The 27,871-nt window shown below is 48.1% G+C and overlaps 1 protein-coding gene across 2 annotated transcripts in view; it reads left to right on the top strand.

Annotated features, from left to right (window-relative positions):
* LOC117363385 overlaps window positions 1-27,871 on the top strand; it is a 468,971-nt gene that overhangs the window by 77,696 nt on the left and 363,404 nt on the right. For both annotated transcript variants that reach the window (XM_033950994.1, XM_033950995.1), the window contains exons 5-8: window positions 12,834-12,992; window positions 14,575-14,919; window positions 18,632-18,768; window positions 20,359-20,533. In XM_033950994.1, the coding sequence (XP_033806885.1) occupies window positions 12,834-12,992; window positions 14,575-14,919; window positions 18,632-18,768; window positions 20,359-20,533 (816 nt within the window). The remainder of the gene's footprint in view (window positions 1-12,833; window positions 12,993-14,574; window positions 14,920-18,631; window positions 18,769-20,358; window positions 20,534-27,871) is intronic.

Here is a 27,871-nt window from a genome sequence, read left to right on the forward strand (position 1 = left end):
CATGCTGTATGTGACATGCTAAGGAGGATGGGAAGGAAGAGGTGCACACTCATAACATCATTATATATTCATCAATCAATCTGATAATCATCACCACCGGGCTGTGTGTGTTATGGGATGGAGGAAGAAAGGTGCATGTTTAAATTGCGCGGGGACAGAAATCCCACCCGTCCCCGCCAAAGTCCCACCCGTCCCCATGAGGACTCCCACCCGTCCCCGCGAGGAATCCCTCCGTCCCCACCCGTCCCCGCAAGGAATCCCCTCCGTCCCCGCCCGTCCCTATAAACTACAGAAATAGTTATTTCATTTAATTATGCTACTGAATTAAAGGCTCTGGTAGAAACCCATTTAAAAATAAGCAAAAAGACTTTATTAATTTGGAAATATTAATTGGGAAGAATACATACTTTGTAAACGGGTTTCTACCAGAGCCTCTAATGTTTATAAATTTTTATCAACACAATTAATATACTACTTTATCCTGAAGCAAAAAAAAAAAAAAAAGAATTTTTTTCCTACCTTTGTTGCCTGGTTTCTGCTTTCCTCATGTTCTCATTTAATTCCTTCCATCCACTGTCTCTCTTCTTTCTGCATCTTCCATTTGCTCTGTTACTGTGCCTCTCCCTTTCTCCCCCCTCCCAAATTGGTCTGACACCCATCTTCTTCCCTCCGCTCCCCCCATAGTCTGGCATCTCTGTCTTCTTCCCTGCCAGTGTCTTCTCCCCATTCTCTCTTCCCCATTTCCTTTCAGCGTCCTTCTCCCCCCATCTTCCCCATGTCCTGTCATCATCCTTCTCCCCCCTCTGTCTTCCACATTTGCTTTCAGTGTCCTTCTCCCCCCTGTCTTCCCCATGTCCTTTCAGCGTTCTTCTCCCCCTCTGTCTTCCCCATGTGCTTTCAGCGTCCTTCTCCCCCCCTGTTTTCCCCATGCCCTTTCAGCGTCCTTCTCCCCCCATCTTCCTATGTCCTTTCAGTGTCCTTCTCCACCCCTTTGCCTTCCCCATGTCCTTTCAGGGTCCTTCTCCCCCCTCTGTCTTCCCCATGTGCTTTCAGTGTCCTTCTCCCCCCCTGTCTTCCCCATGCCCTTTCAGCGTCCTTCTCCCCCCATTTTCCCATGTCCTTTCAGCGTCCTTCTCCAACCCTTTGTCTTCCCCATGTCCTTTCAAGGTCCTTCTCCCCCCTCTGTCTTCCCCATGTGCTTTCAGCATCCTTCTCCCCCCATCCCATCTTCCCCATGTCCTTTCAGCGTCCTTCTCCACCCCTTTATCTTCCCCATGTCTTTTCAGCGTCCTTCTCCACCCCTTTGTCTTCCCCAGTGCTTTCAGCGGCCTTCTCCCCCCTCAGTTTTACCCATTTCCCTTAAGCGTCTTTTCTTCCCCATTCCACCTTACCATCCTTTCTCCCTCCCTGACCCTTACCTTTGTGGCGCTTCCCCACCCGACAGACAACAGAACAGGCCCGGCCGACAAACCTCCCTGTCCTGTAGCCGCGAATCTAAATTATCTTCTTACAGCAGCTGGAGTATTGAAGCTGCTGTAAGAAGGTAATTTCGATTCACTGCTACAGGGCAGGGAGGTTTGTCGGCCAGGCCTGTTGTCGGTCGGTCGGGGGAAGCGCCACAAGGCTAAGGGGACCTGACCGGCTGTGTATACTCCCCCCCCCATGGCTGCACACGGGGCGGACCTCCCCCCCCTTCGGTACACGACTGCCTTTTCCCTACCTGCCCTGCCACAAGCAGCCGACCGGAAGTCTTCCCGATGTCAGCGCTGACGTCGGAGGAAGGGAGGGCTTTGTTTAAGCCCTCCCTCCAACGTCAGCGCTGACATCGGGAAGACTTCCGTTCGGCTGTGTGCTGCGGCAGGGCAGGTAAGGAGAAGGAGAGGAGACTATGCTTGCGACCCTGGGGGAGCCCGGGCCCCCTGTCAGCTCTGGGCCCCTGAATGCAGGACTGGTAGTACTGCCCTGATGGCGGCCCTGGGCATAGTACCTGTCTACTGGAAGAGTCATTGCCCTTTTAAGAGGGGAAAGGGGGATGCAAAGTACTAAGCCCCAGGAAGCTTTGCTAGGGCCAAAACTTTCTGAAGCTCAGAAGGGGGAAAAGCAGTTATGAAAGATTGATTGTTGCAGTTGTCCAGGTCTTTCCAACATTTCAGCCATCATGCTGTGGCTTTCTTCAGGTCAAAATGTCAGTTCTACCTACCCAGACATGACTAGACCAGGACAATTGTAACAATCATGACACCAACCGCGGAAGCCTAAGAGAACAGCAGGTAAGAAAGTTTTGGTCCATGCTGAAAGAAGGGTCCAGTAGGTAGGACGGTTAAAAGGAAGGGAGAGCTCTTGAGACCAGAGCCCTATAAAAGAAATTCCCAGACAGAATGCAGGCTGGAGAAGAATAGGAGATGAAGATGGACCCACTGACTGCTACTGGAGAAGAACTTGACTCTGAAGGACTGGATCTAAGAAAGTACAAACCTTATCATTTAAACTATGAACTTTGTTTTTGTTTGTTCAATTGATTGATTGATTTAGATTCATATCCTGTCCTACCCAAAGGGCTCAGGATGGGTTACAGTTTACATTTTGAGTTGGACTAACAGCTTAGGGTGGAGGACAGGACCATAAGGTCATGCAGAGGTTTGTCCTTTCTAGGGTTGGTTGCTGTTGGACTGTACTCCTAAGAGTTTGGTCCAGAAAGGAGTCGGTCTAGGTTTGGAGTGTGAAGGAAGAAGAGTTATCTAAAGTAAACATTCTTTCCTGGGGAAGAAAGTAAATTTGCCTAAGAGGTGGAATTTGAATTGATTAATTTGCATAAACCTAAGAATTTAAGACTAGCCTGTTTGATGTACCTTTGCCTGATGGAGCAACAGAGACTTGGAGCATTAAGGGTCCTGGTGTTTCCAAGTAGGAGCAGAAGTTTCTGGTGGAAAGAGGGTCCAGAGGAGTAGGAAGAAAAACTCACCCTGAATGGACAATGTGCAGGACAGAGGAACTACTGATGCTAGTTGGACTTTGAACTTCAATTAGAGCAGTAATTCTCAACCATATCCCCCTCCCCCTAGCCAGTCAGGTTTTCAGGATATTCCTAACAAATATGCATGAGGCATATTTGCATGCCCGTCTCCTTCATTATATAGAAATCTCTTTCATGCCTCTTCATTGTATATATCCTGAAAACCTGACTGATTAGGGATTCCTCAGGACAGAATTACAAACCACTGAATTAGAGACAAAGGTTCTGTTCCTACCATAGTATTGAAGGGCTGATGGCTAAACCTGTCTTCTAAATCCAAGGTAATAGGTTCTTAACTCACTTCTTTATGTGCTAAGGCAGGGGTGCCCACACTTTTTTGGCTTGTGAGCTACTTTCAAAACGACCAAGTCAAAATGATCTACCAACAATAAAAATAGTAAACATATACCCCCTCTTGTACTATGGTGCGCTAGCCGATTTAGCGTGTGCCCATTGTATTCTATGGACGCGTTAGCATTTAGTGCACGCTAAATCAGCTAGCGCGCCTTAGTAAAAGACCCCCATATTTATTTATATATATATCGAGTGCACCTCTTCTGTCCTCCAGACCTCGCTCCATTCCCCAACCAACATCTCTCTGTCCTTCCAGCTTTTCTTTCTCTCTCCTCCACCCCTATTGGCAAAATGTCTCCCTCCTCTGTTCTGATATTGCAACTCTTTGTTCTTCCTCAGGGTCTCTCCCCTTCTGTCTCTTCTGTCCCATAGCCCAATATCTGTCCCCTCTCTTCTGCCTTCCCTTTGTTTCAGGTTTCTCCCTCTCTATCTTCCTTCTGCTAACATTTTGAGTCCTCCCATCATTGGTCCAGGTCTTTGTGTCTCTCACTCTCTTTGTCTTCCCTCTCCCCAGGGCCTGGCATCTCTCTCTCCTCGGTTCAGAGTGTTTCAACCTTTCTAAGCCCTCTAGTAGTCCAGGATCTGCCTTATCTTCCCACTCCCTTTTTGTTCAAGGCTGCTTTCCTGCCCCTCCTCAAGGTCCTTTTGTCTCTTCTCTCTCCCCCCCTCCCCGATCCAGCGTCTCTAAGGCAATCTCCCTCCTCCTTCGCAATGGGCCCAATTTTACCCCGACATGTGAGACCTTATCTCTGCTGCTTCCATCAGACTGGATCATCGAGCTGCTTCCCTTAGACTGGATCCCTCACCTCCGTTCTTCCCTCTGGCCTATCACAGTTGAAAGTTCATTACGGCAGCCTGCAGAGCGAACGTAGCATGCTGCCATCAGCTTCTGTAGCACGTTCCCTCTGCCGTGGTCCCGCACCTCCTCTGACGTTGGGGGCGGGACAGCGGCAGAGGGAACGTGCTACAGAGTCTGACGGAAATCTGCTATGTTCGCTCTGCAGGCTGCCATAATTCCACTAGTTTAAAGGTGAGACAGTGACCGGGGGAATGCTAGGGAGAACATTGGCTCTGTGAGCTACCGGCGTTGCCTTTGCGATCGACCGGTAGATCGCGATCGACGTTTTGGGCACCCCTGTGCTAAGGACTAGGGGCATTTTTCTAATGTGGTATCTCTACCCTGCTGCATCCAAAATATGCATTGGGAATACCTATGTGTGGATTGTGTAAAACAAGATGCGCATATATAGAAGTCCTTTTCTACATGCATAACAGGCTTTCTGTGTTTGCAAAAACTTTTTAAAATTCGACCCTTTGGGCGTAATTCTAACATTTATACACCAGTTGGGCATGGAGTGTGTGAGTGGGTATGGGCACAGGCGAATCGATTTCTTACTCTATCAAAAATTACAAAGACTAGGGAACACTCAATAAAGTTACATGAAAATACTTTAAAACAAACAGGAGGAAATATTTTTCACTCAAAGAATTTATTATTTTTAAAATTTATATACCGTCTAAAACTAAACGGTTTACATGGCTTACATGGCTCCTTTTACTAAGCCGAGTTAGGGCTTTAACGCGTGGAATAGTCCACGCTAAATTGCTGCCCGCACTAGACCTTAATTCCAGCATTGAGCTGGCGTTAGTTCTAGCCACGTAGCGCGGGTTTAGTGTGTGCTAAAAAGCTGCGTGGGCTAAAAACGCTAACACAGCTTAGTAAAAGGAGCCCACAGTGTTAAAATGATAACAGAATAAAAACAAATAAATAATAAGATACTCATCTAATAAAGGTAAGATTACATTCAATCCTCAAGAAAATAGCATGGCGTAGCTAGCAGGGCTCATGGATAATTCATCAATTTTAGCTAAGTTAACTAAAAAAAGGCATCTACGAAAAGCTGCGTCTAGTAATTTTTTGAACCTACCCTTTTCACAGCAGTTTCATATTTGTTAATTGTTAAACTCTGGAACTCATCGCCAGAGGATGTGGTAACAGCAGTTAAAATTAATTTGGACAAGTTTCTGGAGGAAGAGTTCATGGTCTGCTGGTGAAAAGCCACTGCTTACCCTGGGATCGGTAGCATGGAATGCTGCTACTATTTGGGTTTCTGCCAGCGTCCTGGATTGGCCACTGTGGGAACAGGATACTGGCCTAGATAGATGGACCATTGGTCTGACCCAGTATGGCTATTCTTATGTGAGCCAAGTATAGGGCAGTCAAGCCATTGTGACATCACTGATGAAGTTGGCTCTTAGGCATTGGTGGAATAAGGCATTGTGACATCACAGTCTAAGTTCTGGAATATTGCTACTATTTGGGTTTCTGCCAGGTACTTGGGACCTGGATTGGCCACTGTGGTTAGGCAGACTGGATAGGCCATATAGTCTTTATCTGCCTTCATTTTTCAGTGTTGCTAGGATACTGGGCTAGATGGGCCAGTGGTCTCTCCCAGTATGGTGGCAGTGGCGTAGTGAGGATGAGAGGCGCCCCTCCCCTGCCCTCGTCTCCGCCCAACCCCACATGCTGCACGCCCCTTCCCTTCCCCCGTACCTCTAGTTGAAGTTGCTGCTTGCGGCAGTCAACACTGTGCTCCTCGCAACCCCATTGGCTCTCCCTCTGACATAACTTCCTATGCATGGCACCCGGAAGTGATGTCAGTGGGAGAGCCGACGGGGGTCGCAAAGAGCACGTTGTTGAGCACCGCGAACAACCACTTCCATTAGAAGTATGGGGGAAGGGAAGGGGGAAGCGCGCGTAGTGGGGAGGAATGAGAAGAGGCAGGTGGAGTGGAGAGGAGGAAGGGTGTCGGCACCCCAACCAACATGGTGCCTAGGGTGGTCCACCCTCCTTGCCCCCCCAGTTACTACTTTATGGCTGTTCTTATTTTCTTCAGATATATGCCATTCTGTACATATCTTAAATACAGTAGGTCACGAACTGCAAAATCAATGCAGAGAAATAAAAGGATCAGTCCGGCAGCTCAAACAAGGATCAACTGAAGTTTTATTGAAAGGTAATCAAACTGGAAAGTGGTTCGAAATACATATATCCAGACTTCAACCCAGCCCAACATGCCTCAGTGTTCACAGCTCCTGCATCAGGGGCAAATGTTACATAAGGCGAATGGGGACAGACTCAAAGACCCCAATCTGTATACTTTGGAGGAAAGGCGGGAGAGGGGAGATATGATGGAGACGTTTAAATACCTGTGTGGTGTAAATGCGCATGAGTCGAGTCTCTTTCATTTGAAAGGAAGCCCTGGAATGAGAGGGCATAGGATGAAATTAAGAGGTGATAGGCTCTGGGGTAATCTAAGGAAATACCATATTCTTCGCTCCATAAGATGCACTTTTTCCCCCAAAAAAAGTGGTTGGAAATGTGTGTGCGTCTTATGGAGTGAATCCCTCCCCCCCCCCTCCCCTGGTGCCTTCTTTTTTATCAGCAGGAGCTTTCCGCACTCCTGCCCCTCGCTGGACGGCTGCCTCCTCATCTCTTGCGCTCCTGCCTGGCCCCACACCGCTCCCTGAATGGCTGCCTTAGTAAAAGAGGGGGGGGGGTAAGTGTTTTCCTATCTGTCCCACTGGGTTTACCAATCTGACTTTGGTACCTGGGGTGATGGAGGGTTAAGTGACTTGCGCAGGGTTACAAGGAACAGCACTGGGATCGAACCCACAACCTCGGGGTGCTGAGCCAGCAGCTGTAACCGCTTGGCCACTCCTCCACTCCAATTAATTTGCAAGCGCATCTCAGGCGCTTTTGCTGTATATAGAATCTGATGGTATATACAAGGTGGGCCAAAAGTAGGTATACAGTATTTACTCATTATTTTTTATTTTATTTTATAGGCATCGCTTGGGTGTAATACACTAATCTAATCTAAGCTTTAGATTTATATACTGTGCCATCTCCTGAAGTAGGGGCTTGACTCATAGAAACATAGAAGATGACGGCAGAAAAGGGCTATAGCCCATCAAGTCTGCCCACCCTACTGACCCTTCCTCTTAAGTCTATACCTGGTGACTATTTATTCAGATTGACCCTCTTAGGGATCCCCTATAGGCATCCAACACGATGCAGGTCTCGATCATCCCATCAAGTCTGCTGACCCATCCTCTTAAGTCTATACCTAGCGACCGATGTTCCAGTTCGACCCTCGTAGGGACCCCACATAGGCATCCCATTTATTCTTAAAGTCCAGCACGCTGCTGGCCTCGATCACCTGCGCTGGAAGCTCATTCCAACGGTCAACCACTCTTTCTGTGAAGAAATACTTCCTGATGTCGCCTTGAAATTTCCCGCCCCTGAGTTTGAGCGGATGCCCTCTAGTGGCAGAGGGTCCCCTGAGAAAGAAGATATCATCTTCCACCTCGATACGTCCCGTGATGTATTTAAATGTCTCAATCATGTCTCCCCTCTCCCTACGTTCTTCTAGACTCAGTCAATAAACAGGGAAATCAGTTTAACTAACACGTGAATTACAAAACAAAAGACAATTAACACTCCCTAGTACCTTTCCCCCTAAACTGTTGAAATGGCGTCGTTTTCATCGGTTTACGAAAAAATCTGGAGAGAGAAAAGAGTTCTAATATGACTAGGGATTTAATTCCAAATCACGATAATCAAGTCAAAGCAAAATGATGTAACTGATAGAAAAACTTCACGCGGATGTTATTCGTGACACCTGTAAAAAAAAAAAAAAAAGAAATAATAAATACTGTACACCTAGGGCTCCTTTTACGAAGCCGCTTTAGCGGTTTAACGCGCGTAATAGCACGCGTTAAATTGCCGGCCGCACTAGACGCTAACGCCAGCATTGAGCTGGCGTTAGTTCTAGCCGCGTAGTGCGGGTTTAGCACGCGCTAAAAACCTGCGTGCGGTAAAATTGCTAAAGCGGCTTCGTAAAAGGAGCCCTTACTTTTGGCCCATTCTCTCTATAAATTTGGCAACTCATGTAAAACTGTCGTGCCTCAAGCTTTTTGCACACCATCATCTTTGTATCTCCGCTGTGGTTTGCTCGTTTCCGTTTGGCTTGTGGAGGACTCTCTCCTGGTTTGCTTTTCCGTGCCAATAATATTGTCAGAAGCTGATTCATGAGCAGGCAGGCAGGACTGTGCTTTTTTTTCAGGGCTCTCTGCTGCGCCGCATCTCCTATATCGCACGAAGAGCAGACCGTGCACGTTTGGGGTTTTAATTTGAGTACATACTTGCCTTTTCCAGATTTTTAAGCTCAAGAAAAATGCAGTTGCACAAGTTCCATGGAGGAGTGCAGGGCGAAGTACCTTGCCCAAGGTCACAGGGAGTGTCAGCGAGAGAAGCAGGACTCTTGTGTTGGCTTCTGCGGTGTTTAACCTGCTCCTATAACCACTGGGCTACTCCGCCACTCGTAGAGCAGTCATCACAGTCCTGGGGGGAGGGGGGGACTGCTCTAGGAAGTCGGAAGAACAGACTGGTACTGGCACTTTGAGTGAGACGGGAATTGAAGGGTTTCCAGGTAGTGAGGAATGGGGAAGTGAATTCCTGTGCTGTCTGAATTCCTTCGCGCCCACAAGTCTGTGTCTTCCTGCTTTTAGCTCCAGTGCCTTTGTGCAGGTAAGTGCAGCGTGGACTAGAATCCCTGTAAAACCTACACTCGAGCATGCCAGACCTGCCTCTTCACTTAACTTTACTGGCAATGATGATTTTACACCTATTGCCAAAGGAATGCATAAAGCGAATCAAAATAAAAGTTCAGGGTACGGAGGGCGATAACAAGGATGGCTTCTCGGTTCTGGCGCTGGTCCATATTGTGCCTGGTGAGGTTACGTTTGCTGCCCAAAGGCAGAATACATTATGTTTTGCTCCTCTAGCTGCGTTTCTACCCCCCCATCCCCCGGATTATACAGAGTTTTCACTATTTGTTCTTTTGTGAAGAGTCTCAAACCACGGTTTAGGTGTAGGCAAACCAGGCAGGTACCTCTGGTACCAAAATTTCCAGGACGCTGGTGCCTTGGTCTTTCTCTGAGCCTACCGGTAACCACTGGACTTCAAGGAAAGAGACCACGAGGCCTACAATTCAGGATACATCCTGTCAGGCCTTGCAGCAACCCAGCCCTGGCCAGAAGAACCCCATGTGAGAAGAGGGAACAGGGGGCTCCTTTAGGGCCTCTACTGGGTCACCAACCCCATGGGGTCTTTCCTCCAAGTGCTGCTGCTGTTTTGTGGCCTGATGGAGATCTCAGAGGGGAGAATCTGGACAAAGTCAAGTTCCTTATTCTGTTTTCTGGGTGTGGGCATCTCACTCTGCTCCTAAGGCGAGTGGGAACAAGTTTTTCAAACCTTGCCCTGGGAAGTCTTTGGTTTTCTTTCTCAGCTTTTGGAAATGTGCATATCTTATGTTTTTGTGTTTTGCATAGAATGGGAGCAAGTGCTTTTTTGTAGAGTCTAGGGGGCAGATCTATAAATGGGCGTCCTGATTGTAGACGGTGGTAGGTAACATAGTAACATAGTAGATGACGGCAGATAAAGACCCGAATGGTCCATCCAGTCTGCCCAACCTGATTCAATTGAAATTTTTTTTTTTTTTTTTCTTCTTAGCTATTTCTGGGCGAGAATCCAAAGCTTTACCCGGTACTGTGCTTGAGTTCCAACTGCCAAAATCTCCACTGTCTGGCAGCCAATCGGGATGCAAGTTTAAAAAAAAAAAAATCCCCGAGGCAGGCCCCCCTACACTGTAGGCGTTTGTCACGGGTGCAGGGAGATGCCTAGAGCCGCTTAAGCTTGCCTAAGACTGGGCGTGGCTTCGCCTGGAAGTGACTTTGGGCAAGCTTAAGCAGCCCTAGGCATCTCCGTAGGGCTGCGACAGATGCCTGAAAAAACGCAATCCATTTCAAATAGACGCGGGCGTTGAGCTGATTGCAGCAAGGGACTCCCCGATCAGCTGAGTTGTCAGGCCTCCCTGAAGCCACGGGTTGGGTTTTTAGCTGTTTCTTCAACCTCATACGATCTTTACACAGTCTCCAAAACCCCAGGAAGTGAATTCCAAAGTTTTGCACCAGCTATAGAAAACATGGAGTTCTTCGATCCTACATAATGGATTCTTTCTTCCTTGTCTAACGTGACCATTTATTTTTTTTCCTCAAATCGGGACTGGACCCCCGGATCCATTCATCTGGATCCCGGGTCCATTCCGGATCCCATTCAATATAGTGCAAAATATAGACAGCAGATCTCAAAAGTGACACATTTTGATCACTAAATTTAAAATAAAATCATTTTTCCTACCTTTATCTGGTGATTTCATGACTGGTTGCATTTCCTTCTGATTGTGCATCCTCTCTTTCATTTCTTTCTGTCTCCCTGCCGCCCCAAGCCACCCTGCTTTCCCTGCCCCCGACAAGCCAAACCAGCCTACTTCCCCAACACACCCTAGCCAAGCCACCCTGCTTCCCCGACGCAGCCTGCTTCCCTTGCCCCCCGAAAAGCCATCACCCTTCTTCCCCTGCCCCCATTCACCCTGCTTCCCTGACCCAGCAACATCAAGGTATGTGCAGCGACTGCACTGCACAAGCACCAGGCCTACAAGTCTTCTCTCTGCTCCCCCCCCCCCCACCAACATCAGTTCTGATGTTGGAGAGGAAGTTCTGGGCCAGCCAATCCCTGCCTGGATGGCCCGGAACTTCCTCTCCGACGTCAGAATTAGGAAGAAGGCTTCTGGGCAGTGGTGGCAGCCCGGGGAGGGGGTTTGAATCAGCGCTGGAGGGAGGCTGGCTTTGGTGCGGCAGGGAGAGAGGGGTTTAGGTCTCTCTACAATGTTTCGTCTACAGCTTTGCTAGGTGGGGGGGATGGGTGGAAAAATGTAAAAACTTGGGTTTGTTTGAGGCTGGGGCTGCTTGTTTTTGGGAATCTCCCCTTTCATGATGTATGGTTTGGTTTTTAGTATTTTCTGGTGTCTGTAAAGTGGACTGATGTTTTTGCTTGTACCTTGTCTCAAGTTCAGGTGGTCACATTAGGTGTCCTGACACTTTGGGATTCATTGTTTCACAGTGTTGCTTTTCACAAATTATTACTTCTAATGGCTTAACAACTTTGAACTGGACAGTAACTTGTCCATACATGTCCCGTACTTGAACAGAGCAGATGAAAATCCACTGACATATCAAATTCTGTGAAGCTACCTCTGTGTTCCAAGTAGAGATATGCATGGGAATGGGGATCGCGGGAATTCCGTGGGGGTCCCGCGGGAATCCCCCCTAACCCACGGGACTCCCACGGGGACCCCCCTCTGGCCCATGGGACTCTCACGGGAATAGAAGGCTTTGGAAGCAGAGTTCGTCCATATAATATAATGGATCCTGACGGGGACGGGTGGGGATGGAGAGGATCCTGGAGGGGACGGGCAGGGATGGGTGGGATTTCTGTCCCCGCGCAACTCTCTAGTTCCAAGTCAAAGGTGTTGTCAGAAAAATACAAAAAAAAAATGACGTACCGATAAAACTGATTCCATGTCAGTAAAAGGTCTGTGTCTCCAGCTCTTGTGAGGCTGCATTATTTGAGAGCTCATAAAGGGGCATCTATCGGCAGACTACCATAAATACCCCAGTAGGAAATATTAAAACATCAGTGAGGAAGTATGGTAAATTTAGCTGAGCTGGAAAAGTAAGCCAGCTTTGCCTTCTGGAAAGATCTGACAAAACTTGAAGAAAGTTGTTTGACTATTGCTGAATTTCCCACTGCTAAGAAGGCAAGTCAGTACCACAGTATTTTAGTTGAATGATAAAACGTGGGCATTTGGTTAGGCCTACCGGACCTCCGGATTTCCCCGGACATGTCCCTCTTTTCGAGGACATGTCCAGATGGTTTTTCAAAACCCAGCACTTTGTCTGGGTTTTGAAAAGCTTCCTCAAAATCGTGTCATGGATGCCCTCCTGCCCGACAAGAACAGACCCGGGGGTGTGTGTGGCTGGGGCAGAGCTAGGAAGGGATTGGGGGAGGGACTGGTCTGTACCAGGGAGGGGATGGGTGGAACTGGGCGGGCCTGGAGGCGGGTCTAAGGTGTCCGGATTTTACTAAAGTAAAATCTAATAACCCTACATTTGCTTAGACTCTTGGTTAAATGCTGACAGAGCTGGTCCTGTTCTCCATTGTTCCCGTGACCTGCACTTTCATACAGTGAGTTACACGCCAGGCCCAGTGCAGACATTTATCCTTTTAGAATGAAAGAATTTGGTGTAGGGGTTGAGTTTAGGCCTAGAAGAAGTGCCAGAGTCCCTCGCCTGAGTGATGCTCTGACACACAGTCGAGCAAAGCTTCCACGGTTTGTTCCCAGTCTGGTCAGTCAATGCTGCACTTCTCTGAACGAACCACCCACCTGCAGGGCTGGGCAAAGCATGTCTTATCACTGTTTTGAAAGCAAAATATGAAGTTTGCAGAACCTGTTGAACCAGGTCCTAACATGCCGTCCACATAAATGTGTCTCGTTAACAGGAACGCGTGAACCTGCTGGGAGACATCGCGAAGGACCATGAGCAGTACCAAGAAAATATAGAGCAGTTTCGGCAGTGGCTGAACAGTGTGATCGAAAAATTAAAAAACTGTGTTAGAAGGACTACAGAATCAACCGCAGATAGGCTGAAGATGCACCAGGTACTTATGGTACAGATGTGAAGAATGTGGCGACCTCTCACGTCACTGAGGCTGCTTACTGCATAGTTCAACTAGAGCACATGACCTTATCCTTTGAAAGATTCATCTTATCCTTTTAAAATAAGAGAGGAGAGGGCATCTGAGAGCATAGGAGCTCTGTCTCAGACTCTGAAATTCATTCTTTTGTTGTGGATAAGAAGTATGGAGACCAATCAGGAAGGTGGTAAATAAAGACTAATAAATATATGCCAACTAGCTAGGTGGGGGGAGGGGGTGTTTCTGGTTTGTTAACACTTCATGGCCGGGTCAGTTCATCATATGACACTTCTTCACCGTGGAACGAACAAACCAACAGTGGAGATATTCAAAAATCCAGGCCTGCTGATTTATTTCAAAACTCTGCCTAATTTACGCATGTGTTTCGGCCTAAACAGCCTGCCTCAGGAACCTACAATTTATTGACACACAAAAAAACATAAGAAAATGTTTTAGGTTCAAACAATTTTTATTGATGCAAACAACAACAAAGACAATGCCAAGGCACCCCAAGGTGCTCAACACAAACAAATATGCATCATATATAATAGCATAACAAGCATAGACAAAAGGAAAGGAACATCAACCAAACTCCCCCCCCCCACCCAGCCTACTCTACTGAAGGCGAACGAGAGTAAGGAGAGCAGAAAGGCACTTCGAAGCCCTGGACTCTTATAAGCCCTGAAATGCCACTCCACCCCCTCCCCCCCCATCTAATCCCCTTACCCTGTCCATATCTAGATCCAATATATATATTTATTTCATTCGTTTTCTATCCCTTCCTTCCCAAAGAGCCCAGGACAGGCTACAGGTCAGCATACACAATGGAAGATTAGGTTTCTATCTTTGATAATCCTTCTGTTAGTCCCTTTAGGACTATATCAAATTTTTTATTTTAGAATTTTTAGACCTCAGTAGTGAGTTCTAAAAAATTATAAAATAAAAAAATTTGGTATATCGGACATTATGTTATAATTGCTATATTAGTGATGGAAGTCCGCATATTAAATAAGCGTAATTATATAGCCATACAGTATTGAACACTGGTTAAAAGCGTGGCACGCACAGAGGGAGCTCCTGCTTCCAGACCCTCATCCAGCATGTCAGATTATGGCAGTGTATCTCAAACTGTGTGCCTGCTAAGATTTCAGGTGTGCCACGGTACACTGGGGAGGAGAGGTGTTGACTTCAGCTGACTGCCTACAGGACGTACCTCTCGTGGCGAGAAGCACGTCCCGTAGGCAATCAGTGGGCACCAGCACCTAGCCTTCTCTCTGGCCCTCTTCCCTTCTGGCACCCCCCACTAGCATCTCAGGGCCCCCCTGGAGGGCCTTCACACACAAGCGGGCATCGACATGATGATGTCACGTATGCGTGTGATGTCATCATAGCGATATCCGTGCACATCCAGGTGCCTCAAGCCAAGGCTACTACCTTTAGTGTGCTGCGGCTCCAGAAATTTTTGCGGGGACACTGGATTATGGGGAGCAGTAACAGGGTGCCTCTTTCTGTTCTTTAACCTGCTTTCTTCGCATTTTCCACGTAGGGCATTGCTGAGGATGTTAGACATGGGGAAAGGCTGCTAGAGGACCTGAAAGTGAAGTCTGCAACTGTGATTAGAAATACCTCGCCTCTGGGAGCAGAAAAGATCACCGAGGAGCTGGACGAACTACGGAAGGCCACGGAGAAGCTCAAGCTAATGAATGAAGAGGAAGAAGAGGAGCTTCAAAGAGCCCATCAGTCTGAAAGCACTTATCAGGCCCAGGCCAAACAGTTAGAGGCAGCCATCCGTGAATTTCGGAAAGGAATACAGAGGTTGGAAAACAATCTGGACTCTGGAGAGCAAGCGAGGAGTGCTGAAGAACTGGAAGCACTGTGGAGGAAGTGCACTGTAAGTTCCATGGTTTTGTCTGTAAAATACATAACACCAGGTAGAAGCGGTTGGCTTAGCAGGGCTTTAAAAAAAGGTTTGGTTAGCTTCCTAAAAGAGAAGTCCATAAGCCATTGTTAAGATGGATGTGGGGAAATCTATTGCTTATTCCTAGGACAAGCAGCATGAAATATGTTTGACTCTTTTGGATCTTACCAGGCAGTGTCTTAGTGAGGGTAGGTGGTGCCTCCCCCTCCCCCTCCCACTGCTCCGCTCTTTCCCCGCCATTCCTACAACAGACATGCCTTCCCACCCCCTTTTACCTCTTTAATGCTTCACCAGTACAAGCAGCACCTCCATCCTGCTGCTCACATCAGCCTCGACTCTCCCTCTGATGTCACTTCCTGGGTTGGCCACTGTTGGAAAAAGGATACTGAGTTTGATGGACCTTTGATCTGTTCCAATATGGCAGCTCTTATGTGAGCCAGGTATAGGACAATCAAGCCATTGTGACATCACTGATGAGGCTGGCTCTCAGGCATTGGTGGAATGAGGCATTATGACATCACAATCTCAGCTCTGGAATGTTGTTACTCTTTGGGTTCCTGCCAGGTACATGGGACCTGGGTTGGCCACAGTTGGAAACAGGATACTGGGCTTGATGGACCTTTGATCTGTTCCAGTATGGCAGCTCTTATGTGAGCCAGGTATAGGACAATCAAGCCATTGTGACATCACTGATGAGGCTGGCTCTCAGGCATTGGTGGAATGAGCCATTATGACATCACAATCTCAGCTCTGGAATGTTGTTACTCTTTGGGCTCCTGCCAGGTACATGGGACCTGGGTTGGCCACAGTTGGAAACAGGATACTGGGCTTGATGGACCTTCGATCTGTCCCAGTAGGGCAATTCTTATGTTCTTATTCTATAACCTGTATGCATAAGTGCTAGACATACCCCTGACCTACCCAAGCCCCCCTCCCTCTTGCAATTACATGTTATGAATTTTGTGCACTCAGTTTGTAGAATCCAGGACTAAAGGCTGTTACAAGTGCAATTGCAAATAAATGCCAATTAATACTAATTATAGCCAATTATTGGTTGATGCCAATTAGCATATACCGTATTTCTCCAATAATAAGATCTACCCCGAAAATAAGCCCTAGTTGGATCGACCTCCGAAGCCCCTTCCGAATGTCCCCGACACTCCCCGATTCGCCGATGGCAGCACTTTCTCACCCCCCCCCCCATTCCTCCCCTACTCCCCTGTGCAGCATCTTTCCTCCCCTCTCACCCATCCCCTTGCGCAGGGGGGCAGAAAGATGCTGCAAAAGGGGATTGGTGAGAGATGACCCCCCGAAAATAAGTCCTAGTGTGTTTTTTGGACCCCAAATTAATATAAGACAGTGTCTTATTTTCGAGGAAACACAGGAGTTTAACAATTAAGTTACACCTACAACTGACAGCATTCTATAAATGGAGAGTGCAATTTTGCAAGGCTAAGTGTTAATTGAGGCAGTCCTGAAAACCTGACGTGACTAGGTGTGTCCTGAGGACTGGCTTGAGAACCTCTGCTATAGAGTAAGACTGGTTGCAGAAGTTCTGTCCATTGATGCCTAGGGACGAGAAGGGTAGGGTTTGGTGATGGAGGGAAGATTTTTGGTTCATCCCTGGAAGGGGGAAAAGGCAGAGAGTGGGTAATGCCCAATCCACTTCCACTCTTGGGATGACCGCAACTCTAAAGTTCCCAGGAATGGCGGAGAAGAGTTTGGGTGGGGAAAGGGGCTGGGTGGAGGGATTTTTGGGGAACATAAGAATTGCCGCTGCTGGATCAGACCAGTGGTCCATCGTGCCCAGCAGTCCGCTCACACGGCGTCCCTTAGGTCAAAGACTAGTACCCTAACTGAGTCTAGCCTTACCTGTGTACGTTCTGGTTCAGTAGGAACTTGTCTAACTTTGTCTTGAATCCCTGGAGGGTGTTTTCCCTTATAACAGCCTCCAGTTTTCTACCACTCTCTGGGTGAAGAAGAACTTCCTTATGTTCGTATGGAATCTATCCCCTTTCAGTTTTAGAGAGTGCCCTCTCGTTCTCCCTACCTTGGAGAGGGTGAACAACCTGTCCTTATCTAGTAAGTCTGTTCCCTTCAGTACCTCCCTCTCAATTTCCTCTGTTTGAGGGAGAAAAGGCCCAGTTTCTCTAATCTTTCGCTATATGGCAACTCCTCCATCCCCTTAACTATTTTAGTCGCTCTTCTCTGGACCCTTTCGAGTAGTACCGCGTCCTTCTTCATGTACGACGACCAGTGTTGGACGCAGTACTCCAGGTGAGGGTGCAACATGACCCGGTACAGCGGCATAATAACCTTCTCCGATCTGTTCGTGATCCCCTTCTTTATCATTCCTAGCATTCTGTTTGCCCTTTTCGCCACCGCCGCTGCACATTGCATGGACGGCTTCATCGATTTGTCGATCAGAACTCCCAAATCCCTTTCCTGGGAGGTCTCTCCAAGTACCACCCCGGACATCCTGTATTTTTTCATGAGATTTTTGTTACCGACATGCATCACTTTACACTTATCCACGTTGAACCTCATCTGCCATGTCGATGCCCATTCCTCGAGCCTGATTATGTCACGTTGCAGATCTTCACAATCCCCCTGCATCTTCATTACTCTGAATAACTTCATATCGTCTGCAAATTTAATCACCTTACGCACATTATGTACAGATATCATACAGAAGAACTGTAACCAGATCTGGCAATGTTTTCTGAAGTAGGTTAAGTGCTGGTTCCATTCATAGATAAAAACAAAGAGGTTGTTGGGTTTTGAAATGAACCTGCGTTGAAGGAGGCCCTTGTGGCCAAAGGAGAATTCTAATGAGAGAATAAGGAGTGAAATGTGTCTAAAAAGTGGGTGAGTTGGCCAGTCAGGGGTGTGGCAGAGAGCTCTATCATACAAAAGCTACAGGTGAGGAGGAGGGAGGGAGTGAAGACCCCATTAGGAAAGGGAGAGCCCTCCCTCTTGATAGCAAGCCAGTTTTTTTTATGCCAATTCAGTGTTATAAGTTCAAATTCTGACAGCAAGGATCATCCTGTGTGATCTGTGAGAGGGGCTCGCTCCCTTCTCTTCCCCACAGAAACGTTATTTAGACTAGTGAGCATGACAAACCCTGAACACAGTGGCTTAGCGACGGTAGGAGGCCCCTGCGTCCTCCTCTCTGCCTCCCACTGCTCCTTCCATGCCAACCTTCCCCCCATCCCCTCCTCTCCACCCCGGCTCCTTCTGTGCCCTCACTCCACACTCATGCCCTGCCTTCCCACCCCGTTCCTCTTTAAATCTTCGTCAGCTCAAGCAACTTCTTCGGCCTGCTGCTCGAACTGGCATTGGCTTTCTTCTGACATCACTTCCTGGCCTCGTGACCTGGAAGTGATTTCAAAGGGAAACAAGCCGTCGCGAATAGCAGGCTACAGTAGTGGCGATGGTGATGATTTTAAAGAGGTACGGGAGGCAGGGAGGGCACGAGCGTGGCGGAGAGGTGCCCAGGGTGATCTGCACCCTCGCGACAAGGACCATCCCTCCCATCTTGGGCCTGCCGGGGCACTATTTATGCCATTGCCCCAAACCTCTCCCTATCTGAAGAGGGAAGGATGTTGCTTTTTTTTTTTTCCCATTGGGTACTGTCAGATGTCGTCCCTGCCTCAGGTGATCTGCTTGCTGTCTTGTCCTTAAGGCTATCAGCTCTGCTCTTGCCGAAGAAAAGTCTAAGGCGGAGGCGCTGAAGACTCGGCTGAAGGAGCTGTTCCGGTTCTCCCAGGATGTGGAGCCGCTCTCTGCCAGTGTCCTGTCTGCAATCCAGCAGTACCAGAGGTAATGGACTGGGGGGGGGGAGGGAGAGGGTCCGATTTAAAAAAATCAGGAAACTTTGCCATAGTATTGAATTTCCAGTTGGGTTGGGCTGCTCATGGAGTGAAGTTTGATTTATTTTATTTAACACCATTCATTGGACGTCTTGCAGGGGTTTTCAACCCAGTCCTTGAGATCACACGAGCCAGTTAGGTTTTTCAGGATAACCACGCTGAATGCGCGTGAGATAGATTTCCATACAGTGGAGGTGGTGCATGAATATTCATTATGAATATCCTGAAAACCTGACTGGCTAATGTGTCCCAAATATTGGGTTGAGAATTCCTGGTATATCGCAAGTATAATTAGTATTTACTCAACTCCAGAGGGTTATTGTCTAAGCATTAGATTTATTAATTTGTATCAGTGTACATGTTTTAAAATAAATTTTTATTAGAAAAAGTTTTCATCACGAATAGCAAGGATCGAACATTATATAACAACCTCTTCCTCCCACTCAACCTCCTCTCAAAACTTCTCCCCCCTCCCCACTTCAAAGAAAAATCAACAGTTGGGGGAACACAGTTCTGCAGTGCTCCCCCCCTGTCTGAATCCCCCTCTTATCCCCCTCCCCATCCCATCAGTAGTTATAGTATTAAGCTGGATTCATTCCTCCTGCTCATGGTCTTATCGTCAATAGTGCCCGATCAGTCAACTTTTCTAAATCCCCCAGAACTTTCAAAGGCTCGGATTCAATAAACGATGCCAATTATCGGCAGCCGCCTAAGAAATTGCCACTGATTGTGGCTCTGTTTGTAGAAACAAAGCTTTTTTTTTTAACACAGGTGCCTTAAATGTAGGCCATGTCTTTTGTATATAGCAATTCAATCCACTCAAAATTACTAATCCAAAGACCCACTACTCAAATAATCAGTGTACACTCGGTCCCTATGGATATAAACTTATATTCTTCCTAAAGAAGATTTTCATGGACCTCAGTGGTACCTTCTGTATGTATTAGACTTTTTTCATAGAGTATTGGCACCCAAGTTCGTCATTGATCCCAAAAGTATATCTCTCTATATTTTATCTCTATTCTTAGTTCTATGTCGGAGTTCCTGCCCCCACCCGCGTAGACTGAGATGAGTATTTATCTTACTAAGAATATTTGAAAATAGAGATAAAATATATAGAGATATACTTTTGGGACCAATGACGAACTTGGGTGCTAATACTTTGTATGAAAAAGTCTAATACATACTGAAGGTACCACTGAGGTCCATGAAAATCTTCTTTAGGAAGAATATAAGTTTATATCCATAGGGACCGAGTGTACACTGATTAAATGTAGGCCACCATTTTAAAGGCCTACATTTAAGGTGCCAGTCTCATGCCTAGGCAGGCACATAGGGATGCCTAAGGCCACTTCCAGTGCAAACCACTCCCCCGCTGGCCCTAGGCATCCCCATGCGCCTCCGTAGGCGCGAGACCAGCTCTTTAGAACAGTGCCTTTGTTCTCATTTCTCAGAATCTCATGATACCTGCTTAATTGTTAGACAGGGCTTCCCTGACGATATAATTTCAGCCCACACTAGCTGCTGATTTCTTTTACAGCGCTAAGGGGACAGTTTTTAAGCTGCGCACCACGGCAGAATCCGACCTGAAGAGGCACTTCAAGAAACCACTACGCGAGGTCCAGTGCTGGAAGGCAGCAGCTCAGAGACTCCTGGAAAGTACATCCAGCCTAAGTGATCCCCCGCTGATTCAGAACTTCTTGCCGCAGATCGAGGTAAGCAGTATTTCAGTCATGCAGGGAGAACAGTGTCTCCCTCAAGTCCGAAACGGTATTTAACATGGGTCATTTTAGCAGCTAGGAGACTTATTTCCCCAAGTGCAAGGAAAAAGTATTGAGGTTGGGAGCAGAGCCTCTAGTAGCTAAGCACCTGGGTGGGAGCAGAAGATTTTCATGGCTTCAAATTTTTCTGTTAGTCCCAAGTAGTGCTACCCGATTTCCAATTCGAATCGATTCAAGTGAATTGATTCGAATCGATTCGTTTGTACAAAAAAACGAACTCACCAATTCAAATCGGCTACTCGGCCCCTTTGTAGAGACCCATTCGGGCTTTCCTTCTGCTGCTGGAGTCCATCTAATGTAAATTCTGCTCTGCACACGCTGCCAAACCAGACGCCACGTGACTTGCTGAGATACCAGTGCAATGCGGTGCTTGTGGTTTTGGGCGGGTTCCTCCTCTGACCTTGCGGGCTCGCAGTTAGCTTAGTGCAGGGCAGGCTGCTGTATTAGCTAAAGGTAAGATTGGGAGGCCAGGAGGGAACATTCAGGCCTTCGGGGGGGGGGGGGCAGGCCTTCAGGGGAACATGCAGGCCTTTGGGGGAGGGGACCAGGCCTTCAGGGGGGGGGACACCAGGCCTTCGGGGAACATGCAGGCCTTTGGGGGGCATGCCTTTGGGGGGGGACGCACCAGGCCTTCAGGGGAACATGCAGGCCTTCGGGGGGGCCCTGGTGTAGAAGTACACGGAGGGAGGGAGGGAAGGGGTTTCAAACAGACGTGCATATACCAGACTTGGGAGGAACGGAAGAAATAATGGGTGTAAAAACAGAGGCGAGGGAGAGAGATGGTGGACAATGGGATGGAGGGAGGGAAGGAACAGAAAGAGAGAGAAGTTGGACACAAGGGATGGTGTGGAGGGGGGATAGAGATACTGTATAGGAGGGTAGTTGGGAAGAGAAAGGGAGAGATGGTGGACCCTGCGGTGGTGGGAAAGGAGGGAGAGATGCTGGATTAAAGGGTAGTTGAGAAAAAGAGAGAGGGGGGATCTGGGGATGGTGGGGGTCCATCGCTGCAGCTGCGAGGATGGAGACGAAAAAAAGGAAAGATGCCAGACCTCCAGAAAACAGGGTTAGCGCTTGATAACATGTAGACGCCACGTTGATCGCACCATGGACCGGCGGCTGAAGAAAACTGTCTTCTGCCCAGAGGACATGCCGGCCCTGTGGACCGGCACCGGTCCACGGACTGGCAGTTGAAGTTTCCAAGTTTATTAGTTTTTAATATCCCGACCATCAAACAATTGTCTGGCCGGTTAACAATAAAGTTAATAAAGAGTTTAAATGTAGTAGAATGTGCATAAAGATGTCTAAAATTAAACATAAATGACAAAGACTTGACGTACTGGAGTGTGAGGGCAATAAGGGGAGGAGAGGGAAAAAGTTACATTGTATAGATGAGATGGAAAGGGTGGGGGGGGATTGAACGAAGGGAAGAGGGAGCGTTAAAATGATGGATGCTTGCCTGATGAAAGAAAAAAAAAAAAATTTAGGTTTGATTAAAAGCGTCCCGAAATAAGAAAGTCTTTAGATTGGTCTTGAATTTGGCTAATTGTTGTTCGTCGCGGAGGTATTGTGGAAGAGAGTTCCATAATGTAGGGGCGGTTATAGCGAAATTTGTTTTGCGAGTATAATAGAAGTCTTTTAGGGATGGAATATAGAGAAGTTTGGGGTCTGATGATCTTAATGTATGAGTGGAACTTTGAGGTATAAGGAGTTTGTCGAGAAATGTAGGTTGGTGTAAGAGTTTGATTTTGAAAGTGAGTAGAATAATTTTATAAGTGATACGGTGGGAAATGGGAAGCCAGTGGGCTTCCTTTAAGAGAGGAGTGACATGATCAGATTTGCTTTTCTTATAGATAAGTTTTATTGCGGTATTTTGTATCAGTTGAAGGTGTCGTAATTCTTTTAGAGGGAGGCCGTTAAGGAGAGAGTTGCAGTAGTCTAGGTGAGAAATTACTAAAGAGTGGGTCAAGATGGTTATGGAGTCAGTATTCAGAATGGAAATTAATGATCTGATGATGCGGAGTTTAAAGAAGCAGACTTTTACGACAGAGCTAATATGATCGTGAAAGGAGAGATCTCTATCAATAATGACGTCAAGTAATTTAATTTTAGATTCCATATGTAGTGGGATGGATTTGATAGAAATAGTTCCTAGTAATGATTCGGATTTTTTGATGGGAAGTAGGAGCCCACAGGATTTGTCAATGTTAAGTGAAAGTTTGTTTGTGTATAGCCAATCGTGTATAGCCAATCAATGTATGAAGAACATTGATCTAAAGTACGTATACCTGCCTGCAGCCAATGCTTCCAGAGGATCTTAGACTTGCCAATTTGAATCTTGGAGTGGGATTTGTTTGTGAATTATGTCCGATTTTAAATTCTGGTAAGCTAGCCTTGGTGGTGTTACTTGATCTAGCTTGAAGGTTTTCTTTTTTTCCCCCTTTTCCCTAGTTTTCCTATATAATTTTTATTGTAACATTGTTTTTTTCCTTAAGTTTAATGATGTTTGTTTTTTCCCAATTTATTCTCATCGTAAACCACTCAGATTTTAACCTTGATTTTATATTTGCTGTATATTAAATAAATTGAACTTGAACCATAGGAGATATTATAATTACAGTACTTGGTTTACTGATTTCCTTTCAGGACAAATTTTTTGGTGATAGAAGGTATAAAGGTGCCTACTCCTAAACAAATTCTCTGTGGAGCAGCCCAAAGCTCAGCCCTCTCTGATTTTATTTCATATTTTAAGTTTTTTATTGCATGTTCTTTGCCCCTAGGTTTAAGCAGATGAACTTCTTTTGTTGGCACAAGTTTCAGTGAGTGATTATGATATAACTAGTCATTAAGCCCGTTACATTAACAGGTGCTAGAATATGTCTATCTGTCTTTCTTTCTTTCTATGTCTCTCTCCCTGGCCCCCTTTGTCTGTCTGTGTATATTTCTTTCTGTCTCTCTCCCTGCCTGGTAACTTTCATTATCCCAGGACAAGCAGGCAGCATATTCTTAACGCATGGGTGACGTCACCGACGGAGCCCCGGTACGGACACTTTTAACTAGAAAGTTCTAGTTGGCCGCACCGCGCATGCGCGAGTGCCTTCCCGCCCAACGGAGGAGTGCGTGGTCCCCAGTTTCTTCGTTTCCATGGAGCGAAGAAGTCGCATGTGTTGCAACGGCTGTTGAAAACTTAGTTCTGCCTTCCCGCTCGCGTACTTTTTTTCAGTTTTTTTCCTTTCGGATCCCGTTAATTTTCTTTTTACAAATTAAAAAAAAAAAAAAAAAAAACCGTCAAGTTTTCTTTATTTTTTAGGGCCGGCCCCGGCGGGGCCTGTTGCCACCATACAGGCCTCCGGCTTTGATTTTGCGGAGGCCGTGTTTCCCTTCATGCCCCCTCAACCGGGCTTTAAGAAGTGCCAGCGGTGTGCACGCCCGATCTCTCTTACCGACCCACACAATTGGTGCCTGCAGTGCTTGGGTCCAGAGCATCGGGCGGATACCTGCACCCGCTGTGCTACGCTTAAAAAGCACACATTAAAAAATAGGCAGATCCAGCAAAATTTTCTATTCGGTACCAGATCTGCCATGGAATCTGCCGCGACGTCGACGGCACCGCAAAAGTCGACACCGACTACTTCGACTCCACAGGATCCTTCTTCGGGGTCGCTGGCCCCAGGTAAGCCGGCTAAGAAGCCTTCCACTTCCCTTGAGCGCCCTCCTGCCACGGTTGCGACACCGGCAACCCTGGCACCGCATCGACCCCGCAAACGCTCCGCTCCGATATCGGTGAGTGCCTCGTCATCGGCCTCCTCATCGCCGGAGCGTAGAGCGGCACCTATGGTACCGAAAAAGAAAAAAGCGGTACCGGTGCCCCCCTGGACGACCGCATTGTGGCCATACTCCAAACCCAGTTACAGGAGCAGCTGCAGCAACAACTCCAACAACTGTTGCCGGCGTTACTGGCACCGCACCTTCCGGTACAGGACCGGTCCGAGCCTCGCACCATTCCATTGGTGTCGACCCCCTCAGTACCGCTCAACACTTCCATGTCGGTCCTCTTGGCTGAGCCACATCTTTCTCAACCTACGGTACAGACCCGCTCTGACGCCGATCCTTCTCGGTACCAGGTACGGCACCGGTCTTCCTCTCCCGGTACCGCCTCGGTCCGCTCTGGCAAGTCTCTCTCCAAAACCCGCCATGCCGAGCCCTCCACACCGATGTCCCGCTGTGCGCACCCCGACATCAGGGACCCAGACTTATGGGAAGAATCCCCACACGGTACCGAGGAAGACACTTCCTCCACGGAAGAGGAACCTTCAGTGACTGATACCGTTTCAAAACCTGAACAGTCCTCGTTCACCAAATTCCTCAGGGAGATGTCTGCTGCTCTTTCCATTCCCTTAGAGTCTGACTCTAAAAAGTCACAGGCCTTTCTCGATGCCCTAGACTTTGAGCAACCTCCCAAGGAATTCCTCAAGTTACCCGTACATGACATCCTACGGGAAACTTTTTATAAGAACTGGGAGAACCCCCTCACTGTCCCTGGGGCCCCTCGCAAATTGGATAGCTTGTATCGGGTCATTCCCATTCCAGGGTTTGACAAGCCTCAATTGCCCCATGAATCTCTCCTGGTGGAGTCCACCTTAAAGAAAACTCAGGGCTCCAGTGTCTATGCCTCCACCCCTCCTGGCAGAGAGGGAAAAACTATGGATAAGTTTGGCAAGCGCCTTTTCCAGAATGCAATGCTGGCCAACAGGGCAAATAATTACACCTTTCACTTCTCCTTCTACATGAAGCATCTGGTGCAACAACTCTCCGCCTTACAAAAATACATCCCTGAACGTAAGGTACCTCTTTTTCAACAACAAATTTCCAGTCTGCTCCAACTCCGGAAATTCATGGTGCGCTCCATTTATGATTCATTTGAGCTAACCTCTCGAGCGTCTGCCATGGCTGTTGCCATGCGGCATCTGGCCTGGCTGAGAGTTTCTGACCTCGACATTAACCATCAAGACCGCCTGGCTAATGCACCTTGTCTTGGTGATGAACTCTTCGGAGAGTCCCTGGACTCAACAACTCAGAAACTCTCGGCTCACGAGACCAGGTGGGACACCCTGGTGAAGCCTAAAAAGAAGACTCCGCCGGCTCGCCCCTACCGACAGCAGTCTTCCTACCAACGCAGGTTCTCGGCCAGACCTCTCAACCCGCCTCAACAGCAGCCTCGCCGACCTCGGCAACAGCATCAAACTCAGGCTCGCTCACAGTCTCACCAATGTGCCAAGCCTCTCCCTCCGTCAAAACCATCTCAGCCTTTTTGACTTCTTCCTCCAGGGCATAGCCAGTCTCCCACCATCATTGCCTCTTCCTCGGAGGTCGCCTCCAAATCTTCCTCAGCCGTTGGGAAGTCATCACATCAGACCAATGGGTCCTCAACATCATTCGCCACGGCTACTCTCTCAACTTCCAGACTCTTCCACCAGACAATCCTCCCGTAGAGTCTTCTTCTCACTCCTCCCAAACCCCCCTCCTCCTGAGGGAGGTCCAATCCCTCCTTCTTCTCAATGCCATCGAAGAGGTGCCTCCGGATCAAAGGGGTCAGGGATTCTACTCCCGCGACTTCCTGGTTCCCAAGAAGACTGGAGACCTCCGTCCCATCCTCGATCTCAGGGACCTCAACAAGTGTCTGGTCAAGGAGAAGTTCAGAATGCTCTCCCTTGCCACGCTTTACCCTCTTCTCTCTCAGCACGACTGGCTATGTTCCCTGGACCTCAAAGAGGCCTACACTCACATCCCAATCAATCCGACTTCACGTCGCTACCTACGGTTTCAGATACAGCACCGTCACTATCAGTACAAAGTGCTACCTTTTGGCCTCGCTTCATCGCCCAGGGTGTTCACCAAGTGCCTTATTGTGGTGGCGGCCTTCCTCAGGTCTCACGACCTCCAGGTGTTCCCCTACTTGGACAATTGGTTGGTGAAAGCACCTATGTCTCCACTTGTGCTACAAGCCACTCATCACACTATCTCTTTCCTCCATCTCCTGGGGTTCGAGATCAACTACCCCAAGTCGCATCTGCTTCCCACACAGCGACTTCAGTTCATTGGAGCAGTTCTCGACACCACTCTGATGAGGGCGTTTCTCCCCTCCGACCGTCAACGGACCCTGCTCCACCTCTGTCGTCAGGTGCTCCTTCATCACTCCATTCCAGCCCGACAGATGATGGTCCTCCTGGGCCACATGGCCTCGACGGTCCATGTGCTTCCTCTGGCGCGACTCCACCTCAGGACACCTCAATGGGCTCTTGCCAACCAATGGTCACAGAACACGGATCTTCTTTCTCATCCCATCTCTTTGACATCGTCTCTTCAGCAATCTCTTCAATGGTGGTTGAACTCCTCAAATCTTTCCAGGGGTCTGCTCTTTCATCTACCCCCTCACTCCATAATCATAACCACGGATGCCTCCCCCTATGCATGGGGAGCTCACCTGGGAGATCTTCGCACCCAGGGACTCTGGTCCCCTCAGGAGCGTCAACATCACATCAATTTCCTGGAACTCAGGGCCATGTTCTATGCTCTCAAGGCCTTCCAGCACCTTCTCTACCCTCAGGTTCTGCTCATGTGCACAGACAACCAAGTCGCCATGTACTACATAAACAAGCAAGGCGGCACCGGATCTCCCCTCCTCTGTCAGGAGGCCATCTGCATCTGAACCTGGGCCACGGCCCACAGTCTCTTCCTCAAGGCTGTCTATATCCAGGGAGAACAGAACTCCCTGGCCGACAATCTCAGCCGCATCCTTCAAACTCACGAGTGGACTCTTGGTCCTCCCACACTCCACTCCATCTTTGCCTGCTGGGGCACTCCTCAGGTGGACCTCTTTGCAGCTCCTCACAACCATCAGCTGCCCCAGTTCTGTTCCAGACTCTTCTCTCCTCATCGTCTGGCCCCGGATGCATTCCTGCTCGACTGGACGGATCGGTTCCTCTATGCCTTTCCTCCACTGCCTCTGATGTTACCGACGTTATCCAAACTCCGCAGGGACAGAGCCACCATGATTCTCATCGCTCCTCGGTGGCCTCGCCAACACTGGTTCTCCCTCCTGCTCCAGCTCAGCTCCAAGGAACCCATTCCTCTTCCTGTGTTTCCTACTCTACTTACACAGCAGCATCAGTCTCTACTGCATCCCAATCTGTCTTCGCTCCACCTGACAGCTTGGTTTCTCTCGGGCTGAGCTCTCCAGACAATCTGTCTCAGCCTGTCCGTCGTATTTTGGAT

Source organism: Geotrypetes seraphini, chromosome 7, assembly GCF_902459505.1.
Source record: "Geotrypetes seraphini chromosome 7, aGeoSer1.1, whole genome shotgun sequence".
NCBI lineage: Eukaryota > Metazoa > Chordata > Amphibia > Gymnophiona > Dermophiidae > Geotrypetes > Geotrypetes seraphini.